The sequence below is a fragment of the Spinacia oleracea genome, chromosome 3 (assembly GCF_020520425.1).
Source record: "Spinacia oleracea cultivar Varoflay chromosome 3, BTI_SOV_V1, whole genome shotgun sequence".
In the NCBI taxonomy this organism is placed as follows: Eukaryota; Viridiplantae; Streptophyta; class Magnoliopsida; order Caryophyllales; family Amaranthaceae; genus Spinacia; species Spinacia oleracea.
This window is the reverse complement of record NC_079489.1, coordinates 11,251,387-11,279,339: the sequence shown is the minus strand read 5'-3', so window position 1 is coordinate 11,279,339 and position 27,953 is coordinate 11,251,387. Positions and strand designations below refer to the sequence as shown.

The 27,953-nt window shown below is 35.9% G+C and overlaps 1 protein-coding gene and 1 long non-coding RNA gene across 5 annotated transcripts; both read left to right on the top strand.

Annotated features, from left to right (window-relative positions):
• The first annotated feature begins 2 nt into the window (after window positions 1-2).
• On the top strand, window positions 3-16,513 carry LOC110788893 (uncharacterized). Its single transcript, XM_021993523.2, has 9 exons — window positions 3-1,880; window positions 1,994-2,131; window positions 7,909-8,022; window positions 13,675-13,716; window positions 13,823-13,912; window positions 14,468-14,575; window positions 14,722-14,814; window positions 14,918-14,997; window positions 15,302-16,513. Exons 1-9 carry the CDS (start codon window positions 3-5, stop codon window positions 16,089-16,091), a joined length of 3,333 nt encoding a protein of 1,110 aa, XP_021849215.1. The 3' UTR covers window positions 16,092-16,513.
• A 5,421-nt stretch (window positions 16,514-21,934) lies between these two features.
• On the top strand, window positions 21,935-27,088 carry LOC110783852 (uncharacterized). 4 transcript variants are annotated; one of them, XR_008929917.1, is made up of 5 exons: window positions 21,935-22,153; window positions 22,582-22,757; window positions 22,884-22,939; window positions 23,067-23,157; window positions 26,659-27,088. It is a non-coding gene; the product is annotated as an uncharacterized lncRNA (long non-coding RNA). The 4 variants fall into 4 exon arrangements; XR_008929920.1 differs by lacking the exon at window positions 26,659-27,088 and adding an exon at window positions 24,542-25,285; XR_008929919.1 differs by lacking the exon at window positions 26,659-27,088 and adding an exon at window positions 24,475-25,285.
• The last annotated feature ends 865 nt before the right edge of the window (window positions 27,089-27,953 follow it).

Here is a 27,953-nt window from a genome sequence, read left to right as displayed (position 1 = left end):
AGATGAGCAGCTCTACTAGACGAAAGTTAAAATCTGCAATAATTTGTGAACGTACACTTGATGATACGAGCGAGGAATCTTCTGCTCGTACTAGACCTTTAAGCTATGACGAAATAATGCTTAAAAGAAAAAGTAAGAAGGAAGTTGAAGGTTCTGTTGAAGAAGCACAGGATGCAGAAACTAGTAGACATGATGAAACTGTCAGGAACCCTGAGCATCGGACTAGGGATACAAATGGTGCTTCCATGAAAAATTCACGAGATTCTCAACGGAAAGCCAGCCCTAAAAGGGTGGAAAAGGGTTATAGGAAGGAACATACTCATATTACAAGTGATTCACGAGATTATCAACGGGAAGCCAGCCCCAAAAAGGTAGATAAGAGTTCCAGGATGGAACATACTCATATTAAAAGGGATTCACGAGGTTCTCAACGTGAATCTAGCCCTAGAAAGGTGGAAAAGAGTTATAGGACGGAACGTACTCATATTAAAAGTGATTCACGAGATTATCAACGGGAAGCCAGCCCTAGAAAGGTGGAAAAGAGTTCTAGGAAAGAACATACTCATGTTAAAAGTGATCCACGAGATTATCAACGGGAAGCCTGCCCTAGAAAGAAGGCGGATAAGAGTTCCAGGACGGAACATACTCATGTTAAAAGTGATCCACAAGATTCTCAACGGGAAGGCAGCCCCAGAAAGAAGGTGGAAAAGAGTTCCAAGACTGAACATGCTGATATTAAAAGCGATCCACGGAATTCTCAACTGGAAGCCAGCCCCAGAAAGGTGGAAAAGAGTTCTAGGACAGAACGTACTCATAGTAAAAGTGAGAACAAAGAGAGGCGTGATGTGGAGTGTAGGTCAAAACCCAAACATGACAATGATGCAAGTAATGCTACTGAATCTAAAACTGACAGGCAAGGCGGCATGAGAAGCAAAATAGAGGAACGTTCTAGAAGTGATGCTAGGTATACTAATGAAAACAAGCATCATAGAGATTCTGTTGCTCAGGATAGATACGTTGAAAGAAATGGAGGAGCATCTGAAAGAGAAAACAAAAGAAGAGATAGAAGCGGAGATGATGAGAAACATAGAATGGGAGATGCTGTCAAAAGACATGACAGTGGAAGTAGGCGCAACTCTGAGATTTCAGAGAGAAAGGAGAATATGGAGCTCTCACACTCACGCCATGATGAAACTAGATCCAAAAGAAGGCGATCTAGAAGTCAGGAGCGTACAAAGGACAAGGCTAGGAGATCAACCTCATCCTCACCTAAGGCTCAAAAAACTGTGTTAGTAGGTCATGTGCTTGACCATGGTGATACTTCTACACATTCTGAAAGAGATAGGTCTAGACGCCATTCTGATGTTGACCGGAGCAAGATGTCCAGTGATGGTTCTAGCAGCCATTATCGCCGACAAGGCTCTTCTAGTGGGCTTGGGGGCTATTCACCTAGGAAGAGAAAAAGTGAAGCTGCTGTTAAGACTCCTTCACCTATTCATTCACCTGAAAGAAAAAGCGCCGGGTGGGATCTTCCACATTTTGCAGCAGATAAAAATCTTAGTACTTCTGTTCCTTCTGGGACACAGCTAGTTTCACAAACCAAGCCTTCAAATATGATTGAGTTAGCAGCTGGTTTTTCAGTTGCTTCAAGTATGGGAAAGCCCACATCTGCAATCTTCTCCAACAGTCTGTCTGCATTTAAGCAGGCCACAATTGACTCCGTTCAACTAACTCAAGCTACCAGACCTATGAGGAGGCTCTACATTGATAATATACCTGGTTCAGCCACTGAGAAAGATATCATGGAATGTTTCAATTCTTTTCTGCTCTCTTCTGGTTCTAATTATATTCGAGGCACACGACCTTGTATTAGCTGCATGGTAGGTGTCTAATTATAATGGTTTCATATTGTCTATAGTACTTGCTTTCTCTTTAATATGTGGGCTCTGTGCTATAGAATCACGCTAAGTGGGAGTTGCTTAATTTGTTGCAGATTCACAAGGAAAAGGGGCAAGCTTTAGTGGAGTTCCTTACTCCTGAAGATGCCTCTGCAGCGCTGTCTTTTGATGGCAGATCTCTCTCTGGAAGCATACTCAAAATCAGACGTCCTAAAGATTTTGTTGAAGTGCCAGTAAGAATTGACTAAAAGTCTCACTTTTGCATTTCTTGTTTAAATATGTTACTCGTTCTGTCAAATGATTGTCTTCTGTCTTGGATTCTCCTCTGAGTATGTCGAGTCATTTATGTAGTTAACTGTTATTCTCTGCCTCCATATACCACTTTTTTCCAAGTCTTTTCTGTTAGACATCCCCATTCAGATTCAGAAATCAAGTTAGGATTGAGGATTATTGCTTTTTCTTGGCTCGTTGTTACCAAAAGTTCCGCTGATTGTTTATAATATGCACACCTACACTGTGTCCAATTTATACTAACTTCAAACATAATTTAAAATTTCCATCCATATTTGTTTGTTCATCTTTCTAATTTAATGGGGAATGAAGCTGTGACTAATATGGAGAAGTTTCAAATGCCTGCTTACTGCAGTGGTAATTGTATGGGAACTCTTCTTGGGTGTTGATATCTTCTGTGTGTGTTAATATTGTTGGATATAGTCTGGCCTCATATCGACATTAGATAGTTTTCCAATCTATGATGTGGTAAGGTAAAATGTTTCGTAGTTTCTGAATATTATGAGTTTTGGTGGGTGGCCTTAAGGGACTTGTGTGGACCTAACTTGTGAATTGAATTAAGTTTTCACCTTTTGTTTCCGGAGGAGTGAGCTTTAAATGCATGTTACCTGTCTTCATTGTTTTATTTATTAATTTGTTGCTGTGAGTTATTTTCTTGTTAATTTAAATTTATGTAGCTGTGCATATTTCTGCTGTTGCTTTTTTCATACTTTCTGTTAAAGAGTATTCTCTCCCTTGTATTAGCCTGCCAACAATATCTGTCCCTTTCCATTTCCCTTTTAGGTTTTATCTTTTTTTCTTCTTCTGGGAGATGTGAATCTTGGTTATGCTGTTACTCGTTATTCGTATTATTACTGTTTTTTTGTGCTGTACAGAAAATGTATAACCTGTGGTCAGTTTATCACTACCACTTCCTACTTGGGCCTCTGGCCCTTTCGTGCTGTTCTTTCTTTCCTTTAAGTTGAGTGATTAGTAACTACTAGACTTGAGCAAGATTAAGCTGGGCATCATTTGCCTGATGAAGTGAAGAAGCTTTCGTGTGATAGTTGGTGTCTATGATAGAGGGAACTGCTGGTATCTTAATGTGCTGTCTTAATGTGACTGGATTATTCATTTGTCATCTCCTGGGCCATGTATTCGTGGTACTTTTCATTTTTCAAAGGGTACCTCGTGTTGAAGTTCAGCAGAGCTTACTTATTCTTCTTCCTTTTATTTTTATTCTATGTTGGAGTAAAACTGAGTTAATGACTTAATGTAGTGCCATTTTAATATTGCGAGGGGGTGAAGGAGGATGTTTTGTTTTATTTGGTAAGTAGCATATTAAGAAGGTGTAGCGTCGATGCGTATGTTGAGATGAATGTGTGGGAACACCTTGGAGAATAGAACAAGGAATTTGGATATTCGGTGGAAAGCTAGAATTGCGAATATTTAGGATAAGTTAAGGGGGAATCAGCTATGCTACATTGGTTTGGACACGTTAGGCGTTGACCAGATGATGAACCGGTAAGAAAGGTGAAGGGCCTGGGAATGCCATAAATTATAAATGACATGAAGAAAGTAGGTTTGCAAGAGCATGCAGCATTAGATAGAAGTGAATAAAAGCAGAAGATCGTTGTCGATGACTAAGGAGATATATCTTGGTTAATGCAGCAAACCTGTTCTTTTGGGGTTAAGGCTCTGTTTTGTTGCATTGACCGAAAATATTTTCACAACATGGAGAGAAATTAAAGGAAACAGCTGAGGTTACACTGAACTTCAAACCCTCATTGTTGCTTGGTATTGTGATTTGGATCAGTTATGCATGTCATAATGAATTGATGCCCTTTTTTGGGATTCAGTTTTGTTTGGCATTGAATATCAAAAATTTCTTGTGGATATAGCTCTGAGCTTTTTTGTTTTTACTGCTTCATTGTTCATTACAGTAAATTAAATAAACTTGAAAGTTGCATACAAACTGGTAAAAAGAGGGTTCTAAGAGAATCTAGGGGGAACCGGTTTGGTCAATAGGACCTGGTGATGGAGCGTGGTCCATGCAATTGATGGATGATAAAGATTGCAAAAATTATCGAGACCGCAGATATCCTGTGAGTCAAAAGAAAGACTGGCTGTCAAGGAAAAAGCACAGCAGATTTGGGGGTTGATTAGCGAAGCTATTGTCATGGTCCTTTTAGTTAAGATGGGTTTGTGACATTGCTATATGAGAGTTGATACAGAAGAAATTTGAAACTTTGTGATTGGGAAAGAAAAAGATCTTGGTAGGATTTATTAGTGCTTAGGATATATTCGTGCTTGTGATGTTGGCAAGAAAAGGTATTGGCAGGATATATTAGTGCAAGGGATACAAGGGGTTTTACTTGGCTATTAGACATTTCGTAAGATGCTACAATTTTTTTTTTGTTTAGTGGAGAAGATGAACTGTTAAATTGGGATGGAAAATGGGGTCGAGCCTATTATGATGACATTAGAGTGATGAACCGCAGATATGAGGTACAGAGTGGTAATATATTTTTCTTCAGGGACCAGGGTGGATGTCTATAATATAAGAGACAAATTGTTAAGCTAAGCTTGCAGCAGATAGAGAGATATTTGTGAGGAAGTATGGTTGCTCATTTTGGAGAAAGGTGTAACCTAGTCTCTATCTATGAAAAAGGTATAACTATTCAAGCTGTTAAGCAGTCAAGGTTTCTATTTGAGGGCACTTACTTCCATGGACGCAGAGTTTTGCTTTGATGGAATGGTTGCATTAAATCTTTGAGCCTGTTTTGTTTGCAATCTTTTTGTATCATAAATTATGAACTGTTGAGCACATTCACAGTTCATGAGCACTTTTGCCTCATAAACTATGAATTCTTTTATTCTTTTTAGTACATTCATTGTGAACGGTCAATACGAAGTCTGAAATAAGCACCTTTGCCTCCAATCAGCACTTTTGTCTCATAAAAGGTTTCGGACGTGCCATAATGGGTATGAAGCATATTTGGCGTTGTTTGAATTTCATTTTATTTACCCTTTTTTTACCCAACCTTTTACTGCTATAGTATATTGTTTTTTTTATTCTATTTTTATGTTTATTATTTTAAAGTTCCATTTTTGCTCCTTTTGGTTGGTGCTCTACTCATGGATTTTCAACTCTTTTGTTTCTTTGGAATATCTGTAGTCCATTACCACCTCGACCTAGTACCTGGTGGCTTGGTGGGTCAGTCCGACTCGGTCGTGTCTGACTCTCAATGGTGGGTTGGTGATCAGAATTGCTTTCTTGGGATTCACTTCTGTGGATTTAATTGTTGTTCTATGTTCTCTTAACTTTGGGTCTCAAGTATGAGACAGAAGTCCCCTGAGTGCTGCTAATTTGAAAGTTAGAACTTACTCTAAACCTGAGTGTCCAAGACTCCAAGTCTACATGTTGGCATGCTGACAATTTTAAGAGTGTTACAAAATATGAAAATATGATCCATTTGTGGATCAGCTTGACATGCCTTAGGTTTTGTTAATGTGTTCTCTGAATGGATGTATGAGTGAGATTATAGACAGCATGTTGCTTTAGAATGTATTGTGCTTTTAAAATAATGTTTTCTGTCAATTTTGTTTGAACTGTGGTATTCATTTTGTAACCAGTTTCTTGACCGTGCTTTTAATGTTTTCTTATATGTTTTATGCTTTCTTTGTGGTAACTTCAAACATTTGTTACTGCCGCATGCCATATGTTCTGACTTCCTTGTTGGAATCTTTCACATAGGGTGTGTATCTTGGGTGTGTCGTTATTCACCATTTCATCTAAAGGGTGTTGAGGAGCTGACTCGTAATTAAGAAGACTCCAGGTGTAGTGACAAGTCTGACATGTTTGAAGCTTTATTCAGCGAATTGTGGGCCCTTGAATGGACTTTTAGAAATATTATTCCATTTTATTAGGTACTTCAATATTAATATTCTTATTTGGTGCTCAAGGCTTGCATATTGTGTGAGACATATCATTTGGTGGCCATGGGTGACAATAGAGATACTAGATCAGTAAATCATGAGCAGTTTAGTCAGTTCGTCTCAAAAATTTTAGCTTGCATTTGACAACAACTAATTCTGCAAGTATCTACTCTTTCTTTTTAGCAGAATTATCTGTACAGTTACAGATGTTACAACTGTTTGAGAATCTTTAGTAGAATTAAAAACTTCATCACAACAATGAATGCTGGTTTATGTAGAAGTTGTTACCAGTCAATGGTAAATCTATTAATTGAAAACCCATGATTTATATCGAACTTATTGTTATATTATACTTTTCCTGAATGCCTAGCCATTTTCTAGGCTACCTCATATTTTTTTGACTGACTCTCATAAGACTGGCCCATTCAGCTGTACTTTATTTCTCAATTACTAGTTGATAGATTGTATTTCTCAAGTATTTTATTTGATTCACTGATCTTGCTGATGCCCACGTAATTGCACCATGTATTAGCTTCGGGTGTCCAACTCAAGCTTTTGTTTGGTGGATTTTGTTGTTTGTTTTAGCTTATTGTGAAGGACGTGTTAGCTGCATGATGTGGTGGTTAGGTGATTTTTCAATTGCCCTGATGTTCTTTATTTTGATTTAGTTGGATTTGTTCAAGGTTTCATAGGTTTTCTTGTGTTTTTCGATAGCTCAATTTCAGAACTTGGTTGAGAAAATACTCTTTTTTTTAATAGCGCATTACCCCTGGCCCCCTCTCCCATGACGTGCTTATGCATTGCTTCCATCATCTTTTAAGTTGATGTTATCTAATTATTGACCATAATGACAAACTTGCCTGACTGGAGTCTGCTTCTAATACTTTAGACAGTTTAGGGGGTGTTTGATTCACAGATTTTTGGTAAGAGGTATGGGTTTAGAATGGATAAAACCCATACCTTGTCTTTGTTTAAGAAAATTTCAATTTCAAACTCATACCTCAAACCGGCAAGGTATGGAGTTTATAAATTCAGGGGGAGGTGTATATGGCTCTACCAAATCTTAGGTATCAAGTAAAAGAAAAATATTAATTATCAAGAATCAAGTTCCGTAACCATATCGCTCTGATTTCATTCTTGAATCCGAACCTATACTACTATTCGAACAAAACGTCCCTTAATGGTTTCTATAGCTTAGTTGAAGTCATGTATTTTCCCCCAACATTTGTAGTTAGGGCCTTAGGGGTCTATGTACCGTGAGTTAGACAAGATGGTGACATAAGTCAATTTTAAAAGAACTCAGATTCAGTGATAATCTTAAATTCATCCATTATGTGTTTGTGAATGTACGTTGGCATCTCTTGTCTGCAGCTTTTGACCTCATTCAATGTCTTACTTAGGCCATCCTTTAGCTGTTCAGAACATGCAGCTTTGCACTGTCTTGAAATTAGCCTAGAGTACCTGCAGCAATATGCTTCTTGAGCTGACAAGTTGTGTCTGCAGTTAGGTGCATGGTGGAAATGCTGTTATTCTTCCATGAAACTCTTGGTTTTGTTCCTTTTCTTTGTCTTTAAACAGTTTTAAAACATTTCTTGTCATTGTCTTTGGGCCATTACAGATCTAATAGAAGGAGAAGGGGTTCCATTGCCATATCATTTCTGAAAATATTTTGGTTTTTTTAATTGGGTGATTTTATTTTTTATTTTTCGCTGAAGTGATGCTACTGCTTTTGCAATTTCTGAGGTATATTTTGGTTATCATTCATGAAGCAGGTTTTCAGACAGTTGCTATTTTCATGCAGAGTGGATCTTCAGAGAGACTAAAGGCGGGAGCCGTTTCGAATAGAGGCGACGATTCAGTCCGTGAAGTTTCTATTACCGCCATAAGTGATTTTGTTGAAGATTCCTCACACAAGGTATGCAAGTGATGGCATTTAAAATGTATATCTGTTTTTCGTTCGTTGTGCAGACACTGTAAGTGTTGTCAGGCATATGCTCTGGACCGACCACTTCTATTTTCCACATCTCAAGGTCCTTGTGCTTCCCTTTAAATGTTTGTTTGTCAATCGGTGCCTGTTTTTCACTGTTTGTGGTAGTTTCGTAGGTACAAGCTACAAGACTGATTAGTCTTTTGCATTTCTTGGTACAGAGAATGCGTTTCTAATATTGGTGTTTCTTTACCCCTGGATAATAACACAGTGGAGATGATAAATATAGAGTTTGAATGAGTTTTCTCATTGTTACTTAATTCGCAATAGTACAAGTTTGGGTATGGAATCACAATTCGTTGCCTAGTTTTATAAATTAGGAAAAAGGGTGTACAACTGTACACTTTCATGTATTGATGGTTTTGCCATATAAGACGGAGGCCAAATGATGCGCCGGTTAGAAGGACTGAAGAGTGGCCAGCGGATGGAATTGTGAGGGGGAAGATCAAAGCGAACATGAGTTTATTGGGGATCGAGGAAAATATAGCGTCAAATAGGGCAAAGTGGATTAGTGGAGGGAGATAATGCATACCGACGATTTAACGTGACTTCTTTTTCCTCCTTTTCTATTTTCTTTGCAAACTTCTCTCATTTTCTAGTTTTATTATTTTTTCAACATATTTATGCCTCTTCTTTAACCGGCCTATCTTGTTTTCTTGTTCCCTATTTTTCGTGAGGGGTAGGTGAAGACCAAGAGAACATGCAAGAAGGGTGATTGAGAGTGATATGAGTTTATTGGGGATCGAGGAAAATATAGCGTTAGATAGGGTAAATTGGAGGGAGATAATACATACTGACGACTTAGCATGACTTCTTTTTCCTCTCTTTCTTTCTTCTCTTTTTCTATTTTCTTTGCGAACTTCTCTCGTTTTCTATTTTTATTATTTTTTCAAAACATATTTACGTCTCTTCTTTAAACCAGCCTATGTTGTTTTCTTGTTCCCTTTCATGCCCCGTTACCCTCTCCTTCACTGTCTCTTTTTTGAGTGTTTACTCTCTTTAACATAACCTTTTGTTTTTCATATTTCACATTCTGCAGAAGGTTCCTTATGACGGTTCATGTTAGCCGACCCCGATCATTTTGGGACTAAGGCTTGGTTATTGTTGTTGTTCTATCGCGTGGGATTAGCGAGTCAAGTAATAGTGGGTGTGTGGAATCAAGTAAAGTTAGGTTTAAAATTTAACGTCTAATAAAAAAAAGAGTAAGCTTTTATTTCCTTCCGATATGAATTGAAGCTTGATAGACCCCTCTCTTGTGTCAAAATCATAATTGGTCAATGTGTATTCTTCTTTATCCAATTGGCAACTGTTGTTTTGAAAGACAGTGGCAGTAACTTGCTGGTGTTCATGCTGCTTTGTGGATTGCTTAGGGGAGGAGACACATCCTTTCATTTGTTTGCATTTTATTGAAGGAAATAATATTATAATAGTTGCAGATGTAATGCTTCTAGAGAAGACAAGCACAATAAAAAACAATCTTTTTTATAGGTTGTTAATATTCTGCTTCCTTATTTTCAAAATCTCAAGATGGCATAAGCTTACTAGAAGCCTTTTCTTGAGTGTATGAAAAGACAAATTGCCCTTGCACAGGCAACTGTCTGTTCATTTGAAAACAACCCTACCCTTGTTTGTGATCACATGGTGGTTTATGACACGTCGGAGGGGAAGTATCCGGGATGATCTTTTTTCCTCTCTGCATGTTTTTCCTTTTATAAGTTTGTAAATTATCACAAGCATTAATCTCCTAGAGTGCATGCCATTGCCTTCCTTGCTGGACAACATAAGAGATCCATGTTTGTCAGTGCTACTTTGGTGGTAAATTAAGATGTCTGTTCTACTAATTGGTGATATACTGATATCTATGAAAAAACATAAACATCCATCATAATCTACAGTAGAGAAATTTCCTGCAAAAGTGCAAATCCTCTACTCTTCTTCTTTCTCCATGGTTCTAATTAGTGGAGTGCTTGAACTTGGAATCCAAGATTCTTGGAAAGGTTTGTTTAGTGAGTCAGTGACCTACCTAAGGAAGTACCCACAAAGTATCTGCTTTATTTTGGAGGGAACATAAACATATCTGCTTAGTCTCTACCATCATGCCAAGTTTGCTTCTGGAATTCCAGTAGCAAGTTGGATAAAGTTTAGCTGCATCCAAACTGTTCCGTCTTCTTAGTCTTTTCCATCGAGGCACTGAAATGTCCGACCTTGCATATCTCTGTTCCGAATATTTAAGAAACCGAAACACTAAAAATGTGTTTGAAATGTCCCTAAAATGTTACGTCATTGGGGGATCTTGCGTATTGGCCTAATTACCCACCCCATGATATTAGTTTTTTGTTTTCATAAGGTAAAACGTGAGATTTTTTTTTCATTAATGGTTTATACAAATAATACGGTGATTTTCATATTATTTGAACTGCTACTCTGTTTCCTACTTTCTCAGAATTTTATGTTTCCTTTCTTGAAACTGTTCTAGTTTCTGTGCTTCACAGTTCTTCACAAAAATACAACTATTTCTGCTGAATTCCACGTGCAATTCAACACTTCTTTTGAGTGATAACACTTTTGTTTGTGCTCTTTTCTTTACTAGACTTGTGAACATAATTTGTGTTTATCGTGTATATATTGGTGTAGACTTCTTATCGTGTGCAATGGGTTTAGGAGAGTCAATTTGACATGGAAATTTCATCCGTCATAAAGTTGCATAGAACTAAGATAATACTATCAAGACTTATGGATATCTATGGTTGAGAAATTGAAATTGGGTCTTATTCTATACCAAAAAGGGTAGATTATGTAAGGTAATAGGTGAGATTGATGGGATAATGTGCCCACCATAACATTGTAGGAGGCTTACATGAAGGGGTACCTTGGAGGTCATTTGCAATAAAAGAATGCCACCACTCAAGCTCAAGGGCTGTCTTTTTTACTGGAGAGCTATTAGGGTTGTTTTTCTATGGGGTATTGGTTAGTAAATGTAAGTTCAAATTCAAAAGTTGATGTTATCCGAGATGAAGATACTTAATTGGGTTTATACTAGAAGTGATACGAGGGCAACTAGAGTACTCAATCTATTAATTATATTGATATTTTTACTAGTGAAGTTGAAAATTGAAATGGGTATATATCCATTCGCTTTGAATTTGTGGGTGAGAAACGAATTAACTTATGTTGGGAATTAATTCGGTCAAGTGAATTTTGAGGCTTTGGTTAAAAGTTAGCTACAATAAGCTTCAACATTAATTGCTCCAGGCAAAAGGGCAACTTTTGTCCTATGGGCATTGAAGGCTTGTAATAATATATTCCATCCATTCCATAATGATGTTCCAATTTCAGAATTTTGATACTATTCACAATTGAATAGAACCTTCTAAATTCTTTCTAATAATATAAGGAATACGGAGTAATATATTCACGTGGGGACTTGTTTCATTCGACTTAATGAGTACTTGTTTCATTCGTCTTAATAAGTACTTGTTTCATTCGTCTTAATGAGTACTTTAAGAATATCAAAATTTATAATTTTTATTGTTGTGTAATTAGCGATAAACATGATATAAAATTTGCATTGAAAAACGTGAAAAGTAGAACTGGAACATCATTATGGAACGAGGAAGTATGTCCTTTAAAATTATGAACATCGAATTGAAGAAGTGCACTTTTATTTGCGACGCGGAGGCCCAGGACATTAGTTAAGATTAATGGTAATTTTGGTTAAGAGGTGTGTTTCGACCTTTATGTTTTAATGCTCAAATTCACTACAATTAGAATTTTGGAGAAGCGGAAATCTTCAGCGTCTGTATATCAGGTCTTCACGCGTGGTATTTGTTGTAGATGTAGGCAAATTAGACTTCCTTTAAGATTTTATTTCCAATAAGGTGACATGACAGATTTATTAGTAAGTTCATTTTTGTTATTTTAGTAGAATATTCTCGAAGGTCGTAGGTTGTAAGGATGATTTTCAGACTTGAGTTTATGAAAAAGGTGGATTTATCCCCAATTTCTATTGTGAGAAGTGTGGCTTAATAATTTGGTTGTATTACTTGTATATCTAATTAGTGAGAGAAACTGGTTAGAAGAACCTTGTGATTAGGCGAGTGAATCCTAGATACTTCCAAGTTGAGATTAATTTAGCTAGGTGAGTGAAGCCTCTCTAAAGTAGTCTAAAACCTCTGTCGATTTGAGATTTATCGGAGTGAAGCTTATTTATCAAATTAAAACATTTAGGAACATTTAATTGAGTGAAGGATTGCATTCTAGGATCTATCAAAGAATTCATGAACCAGAATTTGATTGATAAGAAATAATATTGGGTGATTTCTATTGATGGTGAGATACTAAAAGTAGTTGATGGAGGACAAAGGAAAAGAGAAACTGGACATGAAACTATTGGGTGGGATAGGGGTGAGCGGAGGAGATGGAATCATGTGAGCAACTCACAAGGATGACATTTTGGTTTATTTAGCCAATCCCCTCCTTTTGGGATTAATGCTGTGATATTGTCGTTTGGAATGAATTATATATTATTGTGTGTTTTTGAGGAGGCATCAATCATTAAGGTCAAAAGGCACATGGGATTCCCCGGAAGAAGCTTCAGGATGGGTTTGGTTACTTCAGGAAGCACAGATTCCCTATTAAATGATCTGATTTCAAGATAACAAGAGTAGTCAAAAGAAAGATGGATGAGGTTATAATTGAGGCTCAAAGCTAACCAAAGATGTAGGCCTTGTTTGGTAAATGGCTATTCATCGTCTTTTTTCTATTTTTTCTATTTCGTATTTGGCCTTTTCATTTGGTAGAACTTTGGCGTGCTGAAATGCCGACATTTAAGCCAAAACAAAAAAATATGCTGGGTTTAGCTTTTGGTTTTGTGAATAAAAAGTCAAACAACCAAAAAAGAAACAGTACAAACAACCGGTAAAACTTGCCAAGTCAACCAGCCAACAACCAATTGCTACACAAGTCTATAGTCATAGATAGGAAACAGTGGGAAATCATAATTGAGGTAGTTAATGACAACTAGAAGATATTTTTAACCTGAGATAGATATTTTCCTTTCGTTATGCTTTTCTAAGTGTGTTATATAGACGACTTAGAGTTTTTATCCCCTATATGCCTTTTCTCTTGCTACTTCTCCACTTCTAGTTTGAATTTATTTTTTACCGTATTTTATGTGTGTTCAGGCTGTTGTGGTCTTAATCAGATTGATGTTATTACTTTTATTGTTATTATTTCTTTTCGTTTTTCGGCAGTATCATACAGTTTATACGAAGTATTACATTACCACTGAAATTTATGCTCAACTCTACCAAAGAATGTAAAAAGCATGCTTATTCAATTTTTTTTTCTGTGTTACTCGTTTATTTCTGCTTCTGTAGTAACTTCTTTCCACCTTCTGTGTGTTCTGTATTTAAAAACAGCCTCTCTGTTAGTCATTGGCTTATTACCTAGTATGGTATTGCTGAGTACATTTGAACACTCCCCAGTCTTTGTTGCATCAGAATTGATGTTGGATGGTGGTTGTTACTCATGCATGTTTACTCAACATTCTTATCTTTGGTAATTGTTATGGCACTGCAGATCTTTGTTGGTGGTATTGCTGAAGGGCTTTCTTCTGAAATGGTAAAGATTTGTTAGCACTGGGATGATGCTGTATGTGTTTACTAGTTTTCAAAATCCAATTTTCTCCAGGGTCTTGACTTGTAAACGAAAGAATTTGTCTTCTCAGATTGTGGAGATTGTTAGTGCCTTTGGAACATTGAAGGCATACCATTTTGAAGTCAATGAGGACCTCAAAGAACCATGCGCTTTCTTAGAGGTATTCCTTGTTTGTGTTGGAAGTTTCTCGTAACTTGTTGGTAAATAATTGACTGCTGTTATTTCTAACATTTTTGTAAATCTGCGTTCTCTCACTTTTTTCTGGTTAAATTTCTTGTGCGTGAGAGATCGTGAATATGTTATCTTCTTTAAAGTCCCAATAGTGCATGAACATGGAGAGTGGATAAAAAAGAGAAAACTATTTGCCAGTGGGTTAGTATTTTAGTAATGTGAAGTTAGGGTTTAGTGGTACACATCATTTGCCTGAATTATGTTAGTCCTGCAATCAATATACGATTCATTGCGAGCTCTGCCCTGTTATCTCATGCTTTGTCCTGCGGCTAGGTTTAGGGGGTTCCTTTTCCTTTTTGTATCTCCATTTTCTTGTACAAAGGGTTTGGCATTGGCAGTGTGTTGGATAAAACTTTTTTTCTTGGGTGCATTTTATTTGGAAAGCTGTGTTTTTAGACAGCAGGCTACACCATTAATGCTTAAAATCTCCCCTCTTCTGTTGAGTGTTAAATTTTTACTTATAGTCATTTCACTGTCATTGTAGTATGCAGATCAGTCTGTAACATTGAATGCTTGCGCCAGCCTGAATGGCATGAGGTTAGGCGGGAGAGTTCTGACAGTAGCCCAAGCTGTTCCAAATACACAATCAGTGGTATGTAATGTGTGCACTATACCACTTCAGATTGCTTAGGGGGAAATTGTCTGCCATTGAGCTAAAGAAAAAACCTATCAGCATTTACTTTAACTTGTATGGTTTAAGATTTGTTGACTAACGAAGGCATGTTGATGCTTTTCCAGGAAAGTTCTAGAATCTCCCCATTTTATGGAATTCCTGAGCATGTGAAACCACTTCTTGAGATGCCAACACAGGTGCTCAAGCTTAGCAATGTGGTGAGCTCTGTGTTTTGATTTGACAAATTCTGCGAAACCTTATACTGGGTTAGTGTAGTTGTGTCTCATGACATCCCTTTTTCTTTCTCGTGTTAATCCATAGCTTGATCAGAAGACCATGGATTCAATCTCAGAGACAGACTTGGAAGAAATCGTAGAAGATGTACGATTAGAATGTTCCAGGTACAGAATTGAGTTCAATCTCATCTGATATGATTTTGTATTCTCCGTTTCTTGAACATAAAGACAAAATCGGCACAGTCATGCATTTAGATATCACACTTGCATATAATCCTTTCAGTCATTCTGATGTTGGTATAATTTGAAGTATCCTACTTTTTTGGGTCATATGACTCATATCTGGTGTCCAAGCTCTAAGGGTTGAATCTAGTAGTTGATTGCAATACAAATCCATGTTCAATTGATCCTTGATTCCTTATGTTGTGCAATCTTTCTTGCATCTCTAAATTGTATCCAAACTTTACAGGTTTGGCTCTGTTGTGTCCATTAATGTTGTAAAAGGTGGCAAGACACATGCTTCCATTTCAGAAGCAAAAGAAGTCACCTATGATGTGAATACTATTCAGCCTCCAGAACAAATAATTCACCAGTTGGATATGAATCCAGTAGAAGTTGCTGCGGATCATTATGACAGAGATGGTAGTAACGTGGAACCTCCAACCGATGTGAAAGAATTTGATGCAATAGGTGGTGTTGAAAGTGATAAGCATGAACTAGTCCCTGCAACTACGGATTTTGAAATAGGAGCTGCTGGAACAAGCATTTTTGAGGAATCAGAAGAAGCTGACAAAATTTCGCCTCAAAATGCTGACGACGAGGCTGCTGTGATTGATGATTCAGCTATTGACGATATGGCTAGAGTAAATGATTCTGAGGAGAACCGTCAGGAAGTTTCCATTCAGGATAGTGGTGTATCTTCTGATTTGAATCCTAATGGGAGTATGGGTATTGAGAAGTCAGGCGATGGTGACACTGTGCATGCTGAAGATGTGCCAGAGTTGGACAAAAACAATGACACGATACAGGAGGTTGTACCCTTGCCTACCAATTTAGGATCTAGTGAAGAAGGTATAAAGGATGAAGATTCTTATGATAGAGGTAACATATTTGAGGTTGGTTGTGTGTTGGTGGAGTTTAGGAGGCCGGAAGCTTCATGTATGGCTGCACATTGTTTGCATGGGCGTGCTTTTGATGACCGTATTGTGACAGTGGAATATGCATCATTGAAGGCCTATCGAGAAAGGTTTCCAAAATGAAAAAGGCTTAAATTTTCATATCTGCATGTGGAGATTATATTTGAAATTCTGAGGTTTCTGACATCTGTTCTGTTTCTCAGCATGCAGTATGGTTCAGGCCCTTCAGGAATCCATTTCGAAACCCCCCTGTACTTATCATTTCAAAATGGTTTTTATGGAACCACCAACCCCCGTTAAAGAACTTATTACGAAATTTTTATGTTATGAACATAACGGGGTTTTTTGGGGACTGACGGCCATTAATCCCGTTATAACAAGCATCTATGTTTCAACAATGTGCTGATATAGAATTTGTCAATGCTGTTAATTACCTGCTTACTCGAGTTGTATGCCAAACACTCGAGTTACTGGTTCTCTCGAATACAAGTACAGTACTAGTTATGAGTTTAGTTGTAATGATAGCTGAGTAGTGCTTTCCCTTGCTTCCTTTTTCTCTTTCTGCCTTGCAATTTACTTTGATTCGTCTGAAGACTGTGTTTGCTACTCAGTTTCAACAGAAGAAATTTTATGATTAAAATGAAAGTGGCTTACAGGTGAGCCTGTTATTTCACATATCTTTATGTATTGTCTGAAAGAGCCTAATGGCCAACGTTACAGTGTGGTTTAAGCTGCTGTGATTTTACGTTATCGACAGTTTGATTTCATAGAGCACCAAAAAAACGCCCCTTCTTGATGGTGTTAATTTCCTCGAGGAGGCGGACGGATTGAATGGTGGTAGTTTGAAAGGCTGTACTTGGGTTCAAATGTGCAATGGTTGAGATTAAGGTGATGGCTAATGAGAGCCGAACGAAATCGGTTCAAGAGGATGCAAAAAGAATGAAAAATGGGGATGAAAGATGAAGCAATATCCCTCTCAGTTACCCTCGTAGAAAATTTCCAAATGCCAGAGTTGAAATTTTCATTAAATTTTAGGTTCAAGTGAGCTTAAAACTTTGTCTTTGTAGGAGTTGACACAAGTTCTAGACTAGAAGTCCAGTCATTTTTCTTAATTGTTAATGCAATTAAAGTTGTTGATAATTAGAAAATTTAGGACGAAATATATCTCCTTCCGTCTCTTTTTGTTCTTCCTATTTGTGATTTTTTTATGAGGCAGAAAAAGTCAAATCAGGAAGAACAAATAGAGACGGAGGAAATATTACAGTAGTCCGTACGGGGAAAACGGGATGTTCCGCTAACTTGGTTATATTCTATTTTTTTTTAATAAAAAGAGCATATTTTATCGAAACTCAATTTTTTTAAAAAACTTATTTTATCAACTTATTTGAAACTTATTTCATATGAACCTGTTTTTTTTTTCAAATAAGTTAAAATAAGAAACAAAATAAAACCTTCCCTACAAAAAGAAATAAAATACAAAGTAATACATTGCCTTACCTCAAAAAAAAAAAAAAGTAATACATTGCTCCGCCTCCAACAAAATCTAAGTTTATTGGTCACAATTCAAATCCACAATATTGCCACGCTTCATAAATACATTTTTTTTTAATTTACATTGCGCGCACAAGGTATACAATACATCAATTGTGCACCACGATAACTTTTATCCAATTTATTGTAACTTTAATCTATATTTTTGTAATTTTTAATATGTTTTGATTAATTTTTATATTATAAAAAAGAAAGTGGATGGGTAAATATTTTAAAGGGTTAAATAATTAATTTTATACATTATTAATAATTTTGAAGAAATAATTTTTATTAAAATAAAAACTTTTATCACTAATAAAAATAGACAACTTTTACATATATGTAACTTTTAAGCATTTTGAATTAATTTTTAATCCGGTGTACGATATTTATGTTACACCACATGTAAATAAGAATTTGTGTCTATAAACTTCAGCCGTTTGATTTAATAGCTATGGTTCCCTTTTATGCTTCTCATATAAATATTTGAAAAATTAATATCTCTATCTGTATTTGTAAAAATTGTAAAATGATATTTTGAAAGAACCTATCGAGACATGTGAGTATTCTAATATCACAAATGATAGTCAAATTGTGTAAATAAACGAATAGTGTCAAAGATCAAAGTGTAACCAATGACATAGTATTTTTTTTTTATTTTTTTTGAGGGAACCAATGACATCTATCTATTACTATATACTAAAAGAGACACCAAGAATGACACGTGTCATTTTCTGGTGCGATTTTTTCCCGTCAATTTTTTAATTATTATTTTTAACTTTAAAATAAATAAATTACATTACGTTTTTTTTTAGGAAACTAAGATAAAAATATATTTTAATTACCATAGATGTGTACTGCATAATATATTATTGGAGGAAAGCTAAATCAATATTATTTTTTCCTTTATGATATAATTTTATTTATGTATCATTATAACTTTTTAATCTGATAAGAAATATAAAAAATATTGATAGATGAGCTTCTAATGTTAGTCTACTATTAATAATATACTCCCTCCGTTTCTTTTTGATGTTCCTGTTTGGAGTTGTGGGTGGAAATTAAGAAACTTGAATCTTTTAATGATTGGGGGTAAGAGTAATGATTGGGTGTAAGAGATTGGTATTTGTGAATAAAGTAAGGAGAGAGAAAACATTAAACAAATAAGGATAATTGAGATATTTTATTTAATTAAAGGGAAAATCAGAAAATCTGTTACAAAAGGGACCACTTTTGTTGAGTTGGGGACCTCAACACAAAAAACGGACCAATGAGAAGTCTGTGTTCTCAAACACATGGATCAGTTTCATCATTTTTTCCACCAAAAAATTTGAGGGAAATTTCCCTCCAAAATGAAAATTAGGATTTCCCTCCAACTAAAAAAACAGAGTACACATATAAAAGACTTCTTGTTTCTCAAACATAAATACAACTTGACAAAACTTCCAACCTCAACCTCTGACATAACTTGGCTTCCAAAAAAAAAAATACCATGGCTTCAGATCAAGAGGAAGATGAATTCCTCGGATTTTCAGACGATGAAGGTGATGGTTCCAGCACGGATTCTGACTCGGGGGACGAAGGAGTTGCTGTTGAAACTGATGCAGTGCCCTTAAATGCTCATCAATACGGGGACATGGAGCAATTTCAGCAAGTACCAGATTTAAATGAACTGGCACAAGACTTTCCAAATGAAGATGAGACAGCATCAGCAAATTCAGCAAACTCACAGGATGTTCCATATTTATTTGATTTAAACACCCCTCAAATAGATGAGTCAGAAACACCTCCATACCATCAAACATCAACTCCAATTAACATTGTTCATCATAAGCCGGGGAAGCAAAGGTTAACTGTTGGATTGAAGTTGGAAATTTTGATTTTCCTGCTTCGTAGGAAAAAACCAGGTTTAGAGAAACTCATTAAGGGGACAATCACAGAGGCAGCAATCAAGTATGATTACACTCCAAGAACAATCGGAAAAATATGGAACAAGGCTAGGAGACAGCAGGAAGCAATGCAAACATATGATATGTCCACCAACTTCCACAAATGTGGCAGAAAAAGAAAAGAAGTACCATATGAACAAATTGTAGCGATTGCAATGGGGGACAGAACATGTATTATAGATCTTGCAAGGATGCTTAATTTGAGCCCGTCAACAGTTTGGAGATTAATCAAGAGAACGGTGTTAAAGGCTCACTCAAGTCCCTTATGTCCCGGCATTTCAGAAACTTGCAAGATGACAAGAATGAGATGGGTACTTAGATTAATTATGGATTACTCAATACCACATGACCCAACATATTATGGCATGTTTGACTTCGTTCACATAGATGAAAAATGGTTTGGGATTTTTTAGGTCAATACAATCACTCATGCATATTGGATTTGGGATTTTTTAGGTCAATACAATCACTCATGCATAAGAAAATGCCAAAGACAGTGGAAGATTTAAGTGGAGCAGTGATTGACGCTTACAAAGAACTTCATCAAAAGACATTGTCTAATGTGTGGATGACACTCCAATATGTGGGAAATAAAATTCTAAAACACAAGGGAGACAATAACTACCAACTTCCACACAACAAGAAAAAAATTTTGGAGGATGAAGGCAATCTGCCAGAACAAGTGAAGGCACCAATATGGGCAGTGAATGAGTGCACACAACTCTATGATGAATGGAAAGCAAATCAATGAAGCAAGGGGAAAAAGATAGGTAACTTTTTGTGTTTTGGGGACATGTTTTGAAAGTAACACGAATATTTAAAATGTCACTTTTGTGGGCTTGAATGTAAGCATTACATGTAGGCAAAACATTTTGTAAGTGTCAATCATTTTGGAAAATTCAATGAATGAAATCAATGTTATTAATGAGAATGTTGTTTTTTAATTTATAACATAACATAACCAAGGCAAGACAAGAAAAAGGCAGCAAGAACAAGGAAAAAGGCAACACAAATATCCTTGTTCTGACTTTTATAACAGAACATAACCAAGGCAACACAAATATAACCAACATAACAAAAAAGATCAAACATAACATAACTTTATAACATAACATAACCAAGGCAACACAAGAAAAAGGCAGCAAGAACAAGGGAAAAGGTAACAAGAAAAAGGCAGCAACAACAATGCACAGGGGACATGTTTAGAAACAAACAACACACAAAGATCTCAGAATGTCCCCAAGCATCCCTGACACAAACCCCAACCACTAACACTTAGCTCCTGAAAAGCATCATTGATGCTAATGGCGCATGAGTGTTAATGGAAGAAAGGGTTTGAGTCTCAGCAAATGATGACTCATCATTGATCACACAAAAGCAATAACAAGGCAGCAATGAACAAGGCACAACAAAAGTCAAACATGCAAGGGAAGTCACAAGATCAAGTTCAATCTCAGTTAGGTTGAATTACATCAAGATCAAAAAGCCAAAACAAATCATGCTCATTTTGTTCTCAGATGTCCCCAAGCTTCATAGTTACAAATCCAAACTACAAACACTTAGCGCCTGAAAAGTATATCAAAAGACATACTAATGGCAGCATGAGTGGTTGTAGTTATTTGGACTTGCTTCTCAGCATTTAAAAGACTCATCATTGAACACATATACACAAGGAACATAAAGGGGACAATAAACAACACAACAAACAAGACGTTAATTGTATTTTGATCTTCCCGTTTCTATTTTTGGACATAAATCTTGACCAAAATACCTTATATGTCCACATAATTACACCAAATACCTTAGAATCTTTTCAAATTCAACCCTCAAAATCATCACCTTTCCTTATTTAATTATTTTATCTTTCCCAAAAACCCCACCCACCACTCCCTTTGTAAACGTCGTTGTGTTGCTTGCTTCTCAGCATTTAAAAGACTCATCATTGAACACATATACACAAGGCACATAAAGGGGACAATAAATAAAACAACATACAGGACAAGAATTGCCTCCACGAGAATTGACTCATCACAAACCACCATGGACAGATTGCAAACAGGTGCAAATCAACTGAATACAGGGACATATGATCAATAGAGGGACATATTGGCATACCATCATATCAGAACTGAATACAGGGACATATTGGCATACCATCGTATCAACATTTGCATACATCACTACTACAAAAGCTGGAATAAGAAACGCTGAATAGAGAACGCTTAAGTTTGCTAAGCGTTTCATAGAAGTATAGAGTACGCATTTCAATTATAACAGTTGTGTGAAGAAAAGAATAGAGTACGGCTACCTTTCTCAACCGTTATGTATTTTTTATTATATTAAAAATAATTAATTAAAGTTAAAAAATTTTAAAAATATAAAACTGTGTCCAAGATAGGCGTTTTATATTCTTTTACAAAATATTTTACAATAAAAAAAATAAACCTAAATATACGAATATTCTCTATATGACGCTCATCCTAAAAAAAGAACAAAATAAGAGTTTTAATACCCAGTTAAAGGAAAAATCCCTAAAACTAACAGAGTAAAAAAAAACCAAAATTTCCTTCAATACTCCCGCAAAACTGAAGTGGAACAAACCTCCCGACGCAGATCTGCACCGCCGCTCCATTGCAACGCCTTCCGACCGCTTCCTAGCCTCCGTTGAACGCCGTTTGTACCATCGTTGCCTTCAATTCGATATCGGTATGCTTAATGTTGTTTTACCTAATTTTGCAACTAATGATTTAGGGATTTGAATGTTAATTTTTTTTTATCAAATTGGAATATTTGAATAGGAATTCTAGTTTGTAATTGCCATAAATGAGCTAGGAATTCTTGTTGTATAGATAGATATACGTATAAAATTTTAGGTCGGATTAATTTTGTCGATTATTTGCCTCTTAATGAATACATGTGTGGAATATCGAATTACTAATGTAGGTAGAATTAATGTCGAATGAATTTATTGAATTCAATCCAAATAAATTGATTTTCCTTTAGATGTATTATTTAGCTCAAATTAAATTTAAATTAGTTTGGGAAAGAAGCCATGGTTGATCTGCAGTTGTAATTTTCAGTTGTAATTGTAATTTGCAGTTGATCTGCAGTTCAAATTAAATTGTAATTTGCAGGTTGTGACGTTTATCAGATGATCTGCAGTTGGGGTTTTTGTCCTGCAAATGTGTTGGTGTTGTGATGTTGTCTGCCTTATATGCTGCAGTCTAGGTAAATTAGAAGGAGGGGGCGTGCACCATATTAGCCGTAGCTGAGTTCTTACCATTACGGTTTCCATGAGGATGGTTTGAAGGTACACATTTCTGCTTATTCTATTCCAGAATCCAGAATATTAACACAACATAATATGTAAATTCTAATGTAAGTTCTAAGTTTAATCTTTCTAGTTTTCTATAATATTTGTTAAACTCTTATGCAGATCTTTCTTTCAAACATATATTCATATCCTTCCGTGTCAATGGAAGATAAAAAGAGGTTTTGTTCTTTCTCACTTGATTGTGTCACCAGGCCTACGTGTTTTTGTAATTAGCTGGACCTCTGTACTGAAATGTTCTTGTTTGCCTTTTTTCTTTTGCATATATGTAATCAATAATGCATGCAGCAGACCAAACAGAAGGGCATTGCTTCCCATTGAGCCTTTTCTGATGGCCCTGGCTAGGAAATTCAACCCTAGAGAATAAAATTTGTCGCAAGTAAGTATCTTGGAGTTGCTTGATAATAAATGACTTGTCTTAGGAATTCAGATTTTGTTGCAAACTCGACAAGGTCAATGAAAATAATGAGGTATAAGAACGTTTTTTGGGGCCTTATATTCCTTCAGAAAACTTCATTGCAAATAACTATACTAAATTATTGATGCCTTGGTGGATGTCTGCTCTTGAAAATCAAATCACTTTAATTCTGGTTGTGTTGATTGAATGTACTGCCTGTAATCGACTTGTAATCGACTGCCATTCAGGCATCCTAACCTCTGCAATATAGTGCCTCTGTCATTACCCGTCCCCTTCCTAGATGTTGTTGTCCTCTAAATTGCTCTTGTGATAAAATCAATCCACCAATACTTGATAAATAAGAAATCTTTGAAACGGTACTTTTATGTGTAGTTTTCATCCTCTAGAATGCCTTGAAGGCTTGAACTACAATATCAGTAAAAGTTTCTTCTTCCAAATCGTACATCACCAACTTTTTTTCATCGGTATCCTTCTCATCCATCACTTTTTTGTTACTTTCATCGAATTTTGTATGATTGATTTCGTTACTTTCGTCGAATTTCTATCTTCCCTACTAAGATGTTCATGAGTTGTAGATTGAGAAGCCTTATGATAATTAGCACAATCTGCTAGATTTTTTTTTTTTGTCCGTATACGAAATCAATCAATGGTTTTATCTGGGACTATGTTGAATTGGGGAAGGGGTGTGAGATTGATTTACTTCAAGGAATACACCTTACACAAAGCATTCTTTTCCTTTAGTCAACAGAACCGTCCAAGATCGGGCGATCAAACCATAGTTTTAGAGCTTGTTCTAGCTATTTGGTACAAGAAAGTCTCTTTTCAAGCTTGTGTTTGGTTAGCAAACAGAGAAAACCCAATCTTATACAAGCAATCTAGTGATCTTAAACTTTAAAATTGTAATTTGGTCCATTTTCCATTGAATCTGTCGAGGCAGGTTAATTGCTCCAATATTTAGGGTACTGTTTGTTTCCTAAAAATCTGTTTATAAGTTCATTTAGAATTATGCATATTGTTTGTGCTAGAGCTTTTGGACCTGGTAAAAGTTACAACCTTGTTGCACCTTCTATTAGCAAAAACAAGAGATTACAAGTGTCACGATATGTCTATACAATTATACATGCTTAGTCACTGATGTAGATCTCCTTACTTCCTGATCTTGTTAGGAGCTGAGTTATGAGATTTTTCGTATAATCTTATTATCGAAGATAGTAATGTAGATGACTTAAAGTTGTGTATTACTAAAGCTAGGGAGGATTTCTTGTATGTTGTTGCCAGCAAATCTGCCGTGAAGCTTTGTTTTGCTTCTAAATCCTTGAGTTTCCAAAACCTTTCTGGCCTGCAGACATGAGCACATCCCCAACAGAATCCCTCGCAACCATCCCATATCCCGTAGCATTTGTAGCTGCTGCAGCTTCAGTATTGAGTTTAAATAAACCAGTAGCTGGGTCTGTCCATGTATGAGCTTCACTGTGGGAAGGAGCACATTCGTCTCGCTCTTTTGCGGCTTCAAAATCGCCCAGGAGGTTCATCAGCCTATTACAAGCCAACACCAAATCAACGCTCTTCCTCTCAAACACCCACAAACACCAAAATGTTGGCTTAATTAAGAGTTCATGGAACTGTGAGGTCCTAATTAAACCTTGACATCAAAAAATTTAGCTTAAATTTAGGTGACCATTATATCTTTGGAAAAATTGATGGAAATAAGTCAACCTTTGTCCCATTTATTAATAATAAGTCTAACTTTTAATTATATCTGGTTAAGTTAACCTTTTATATCCATTTATTTTTAACAAGTTGATTAACCGGTAACCGGCTAAATTAATTGTGAACCGGTAAACTTTCACTTTCCACTCCCAAAATGTGTCTGCGTGGCATTAACTTGTGACAAATACCCACCCACTTTACAATTTGCTCACTTATACAACAACAAATAGAAAAAATAAAATAAAATAAGAGCATTCAGTATTGTTTGTCGATCGTCGTTTTCTGCCATAGCCAATAAGCTTCACCCACCTTGGCATCTTCTTCTTCATTGATGTAATCATCGAGAAAAAGTGATAGAGATGCAACAATAAAAGATCAAGAGAAATTAATTCATAATCCAAGCAAAATTCGCAGGTGTAAATTGCTAACCCTAACTATTTTGAATTATGGGTTAATTTTGTTACTTAAAAGGGAAATTTGCTTAATCATAGGAATTAAATTCTTATTCTTGGGTAAATTTCGGTGTTGGTGGGGGGATTATTAACAAAATTTCATACTCCATTGATTTGGGTTAATTGAATTGAATTGGGGCTCAATTGATTGGCATGGCCGTAGCTAGAGTACCCAACCAAATGGCTACTACATACCCAAACCATTCTCACACCCATGGTAGCTGTTGTGGGCATTGTGGCAATCGTTAAAATGGTATAAAATTTTAATAAATGCAATTGTTAAGCTTTTTTAAGTGCAATAATTTCACAAAATTACCAAAAACAGGGGATTTTTCTCTTCCATTCTTTAATAATTCTTTTTTTAGTTAAACTTACCTCGTTGTATTACTGAATTGCACGTTATCGTGAAATCTGGTGTGTTTGATGATGTTACTCTGAAGTTTTGGCATGATGGGAGATTTTTATACTCCATATTGGAAAAAAAACTGGAAATACAAGAAAAAGCGGAAAATTTAGTGGAGGGATGAAGTTTAATGGAGGGATTATGAAGAAAGGGGAAGTAGAAGAGGGGCGCTGAAGATGAAGAAATTAAAAGAAGAGGAAGGGAAAAAAAAGATAGAATTAAATAAACAAAAAAAATTTAAAAGAACCCAAAAAGTTTAAAATCACGTAACAGATAATTTTTTCACTGCCATGTCATACATGGTACCTACTACAATCGGTAATTTTTTAATGCAACTTGTTAAAAATAAATGGGTATAAAAATTCAACTTAATCAGATATAATTAAAAGTTAGACTTATTATTAATAAATAGGGCAAAGGTTGACTTATTCCCATCAATTTTTCCTTATATCTTTTAGAGCATGGTTATGCATTACTAGTAGCTTTGCTTTTCTAAATACTTAGCGCCTTAAGCTAGAGCCTTTTCATTAGATGGAAAGGCTTCTGGTCCTTTCTGTATTTATATGTTTTGTTATGTGTTCTGACTATTCTTTAACCAGTTGTATACTAACTCTTCTTGGAATTCAATGAAAATGAATCAGTACAATAAATTTGTATCTTTTTTTCTTCTCAATGTAGTTTGGCTCATTTTGTAATATTCATTTCTCATATATTCCTATAATATGCCTCTATATTCTGTCCCATTGTCTTCAGGTGTGAAACATCGCCTGTATTTTCTGTACAGTAACTGGCATATTAGAGAAATGTGTATCTCATGGAGTCATAAGTGTAGTAGGAAAGTTAAACGTCTTGAATTTAATTTGAATTCGTCCCATACTGAGCCTATTGCCTTTGTAGCAGATAGAGGAAGGTTTAATGACAAGTTCAATGAGAGCTCCCACCGTCCCACGCATTCTCAAACTACGATTGACAAGCTAAGGGAGAGGTGGATCTCATACGTTACCGAATATCACCAACCAAATAACGATGAAGATCAAGATGATGATGACGATGATCTAGTGTGACTTAAGCTAGCTCAAGGAGATGGTTACCTCAGTTTCAGTCCTGCATTTCTGCTGTTGCTGCAGAATCTGTTCTTGCTGCAAACGCTGCTGTTGTTGCAGAATCTGTTCCAGCTGTCTTTTTTTCTTTTTTTTTAAACAGTGATATTGGATTTTATTATTTGCCGTACCTTGTGTAGATCATTTATATTTTATCAATGAATAATATGATTTTGTTATTGAATGAATAATATTATTTTGTTATTGAATGAAATTATTTTTGGAAAGATACTGTGGATATCATTTTTATTTTTATCTTTTTAGATTTGGTTGACATACTAGAATCGTAATATCCTATTTTAGGGGTCCATGCTATTTTAAATAATATTAAAACAAGGGGTAGAATATAGTACGCCTATGTACGGAAGATGTTCTGTATCTCAATATTTAACACGAAGAATAGAGGACGGTTATGTACGGAAGGCGCGCTTTATTATAGAGTATAGGAGACGGTTATGTACGTTAACCGTTCTATATTCCTTTTTTATTTTCTGATTTTAGGAAGGGAATAGAGGACGCTTATCTCTTATCACTGTATTTTATAACTAGATATATAAAACGCTTCTTTTACCCATTTTATAAACTTTATAGTGCGCTGAGTTGGAGAACGCCTCTAAGGCGTCCTATATAGTGTATTTCAACAGTACTCTATGCCCTTTTTTGTAGTAGTGCATGGACATATAGTATCATCATTTGCATACAATCATAAACCAAAACAGGGTCATATCAGCATGAATGAAAACAGAGCATTTTCCAATATATAAACCCTCCAAACTCCACATGATACAACAAATCCTCCTTCATCAACAACAACAAATCCAACCCTGCCAGCAAGAGATCACATTTGCTGGTCTACAATTTCAACAGCTGACCATGTTTACTACATTGCTAATTAAAATTAAAAGAGGGGACAGACTTATCTAATCATGATCATCTTGATCATCTGCAACAGTCGTGTCTTTATTCTTTGAATAAGGGAACGCTGATGATTCTTGCCCAGAGGACACAGCAGAATTGCCATCCTCATTCTCACACTCACCAACGTAATATAGTTCCCACGAGTCAGACCGAGTGGGTTCCTTGCACGCAATA

Excerpts from the sequence above, each read along its gene's own strand:
- LOC110788893 (XM_021993523.2), top strand. The coding sequence starts at position 3 with ATGAGCAGCTCTACTAGACGAAAGTTAAAATCTGCAATAATTTGTGAA. Across the intron at positions 13,717-13,822 it reads AAGGGCTTTCTTCTGAAATG|ATTGTGGAGATTGTTAGTGC; the intron begins GTAAAGATTTGT and ends TTGTCTTCTCAG. Across the intron at positions 14,998-15,301 it reads GTACGATTAGAATGTTCCAG|GTTTGGCTCTGTTGTGTCCA; the intron begins GTACAGAATTGA and ends CAAACTTTACAG.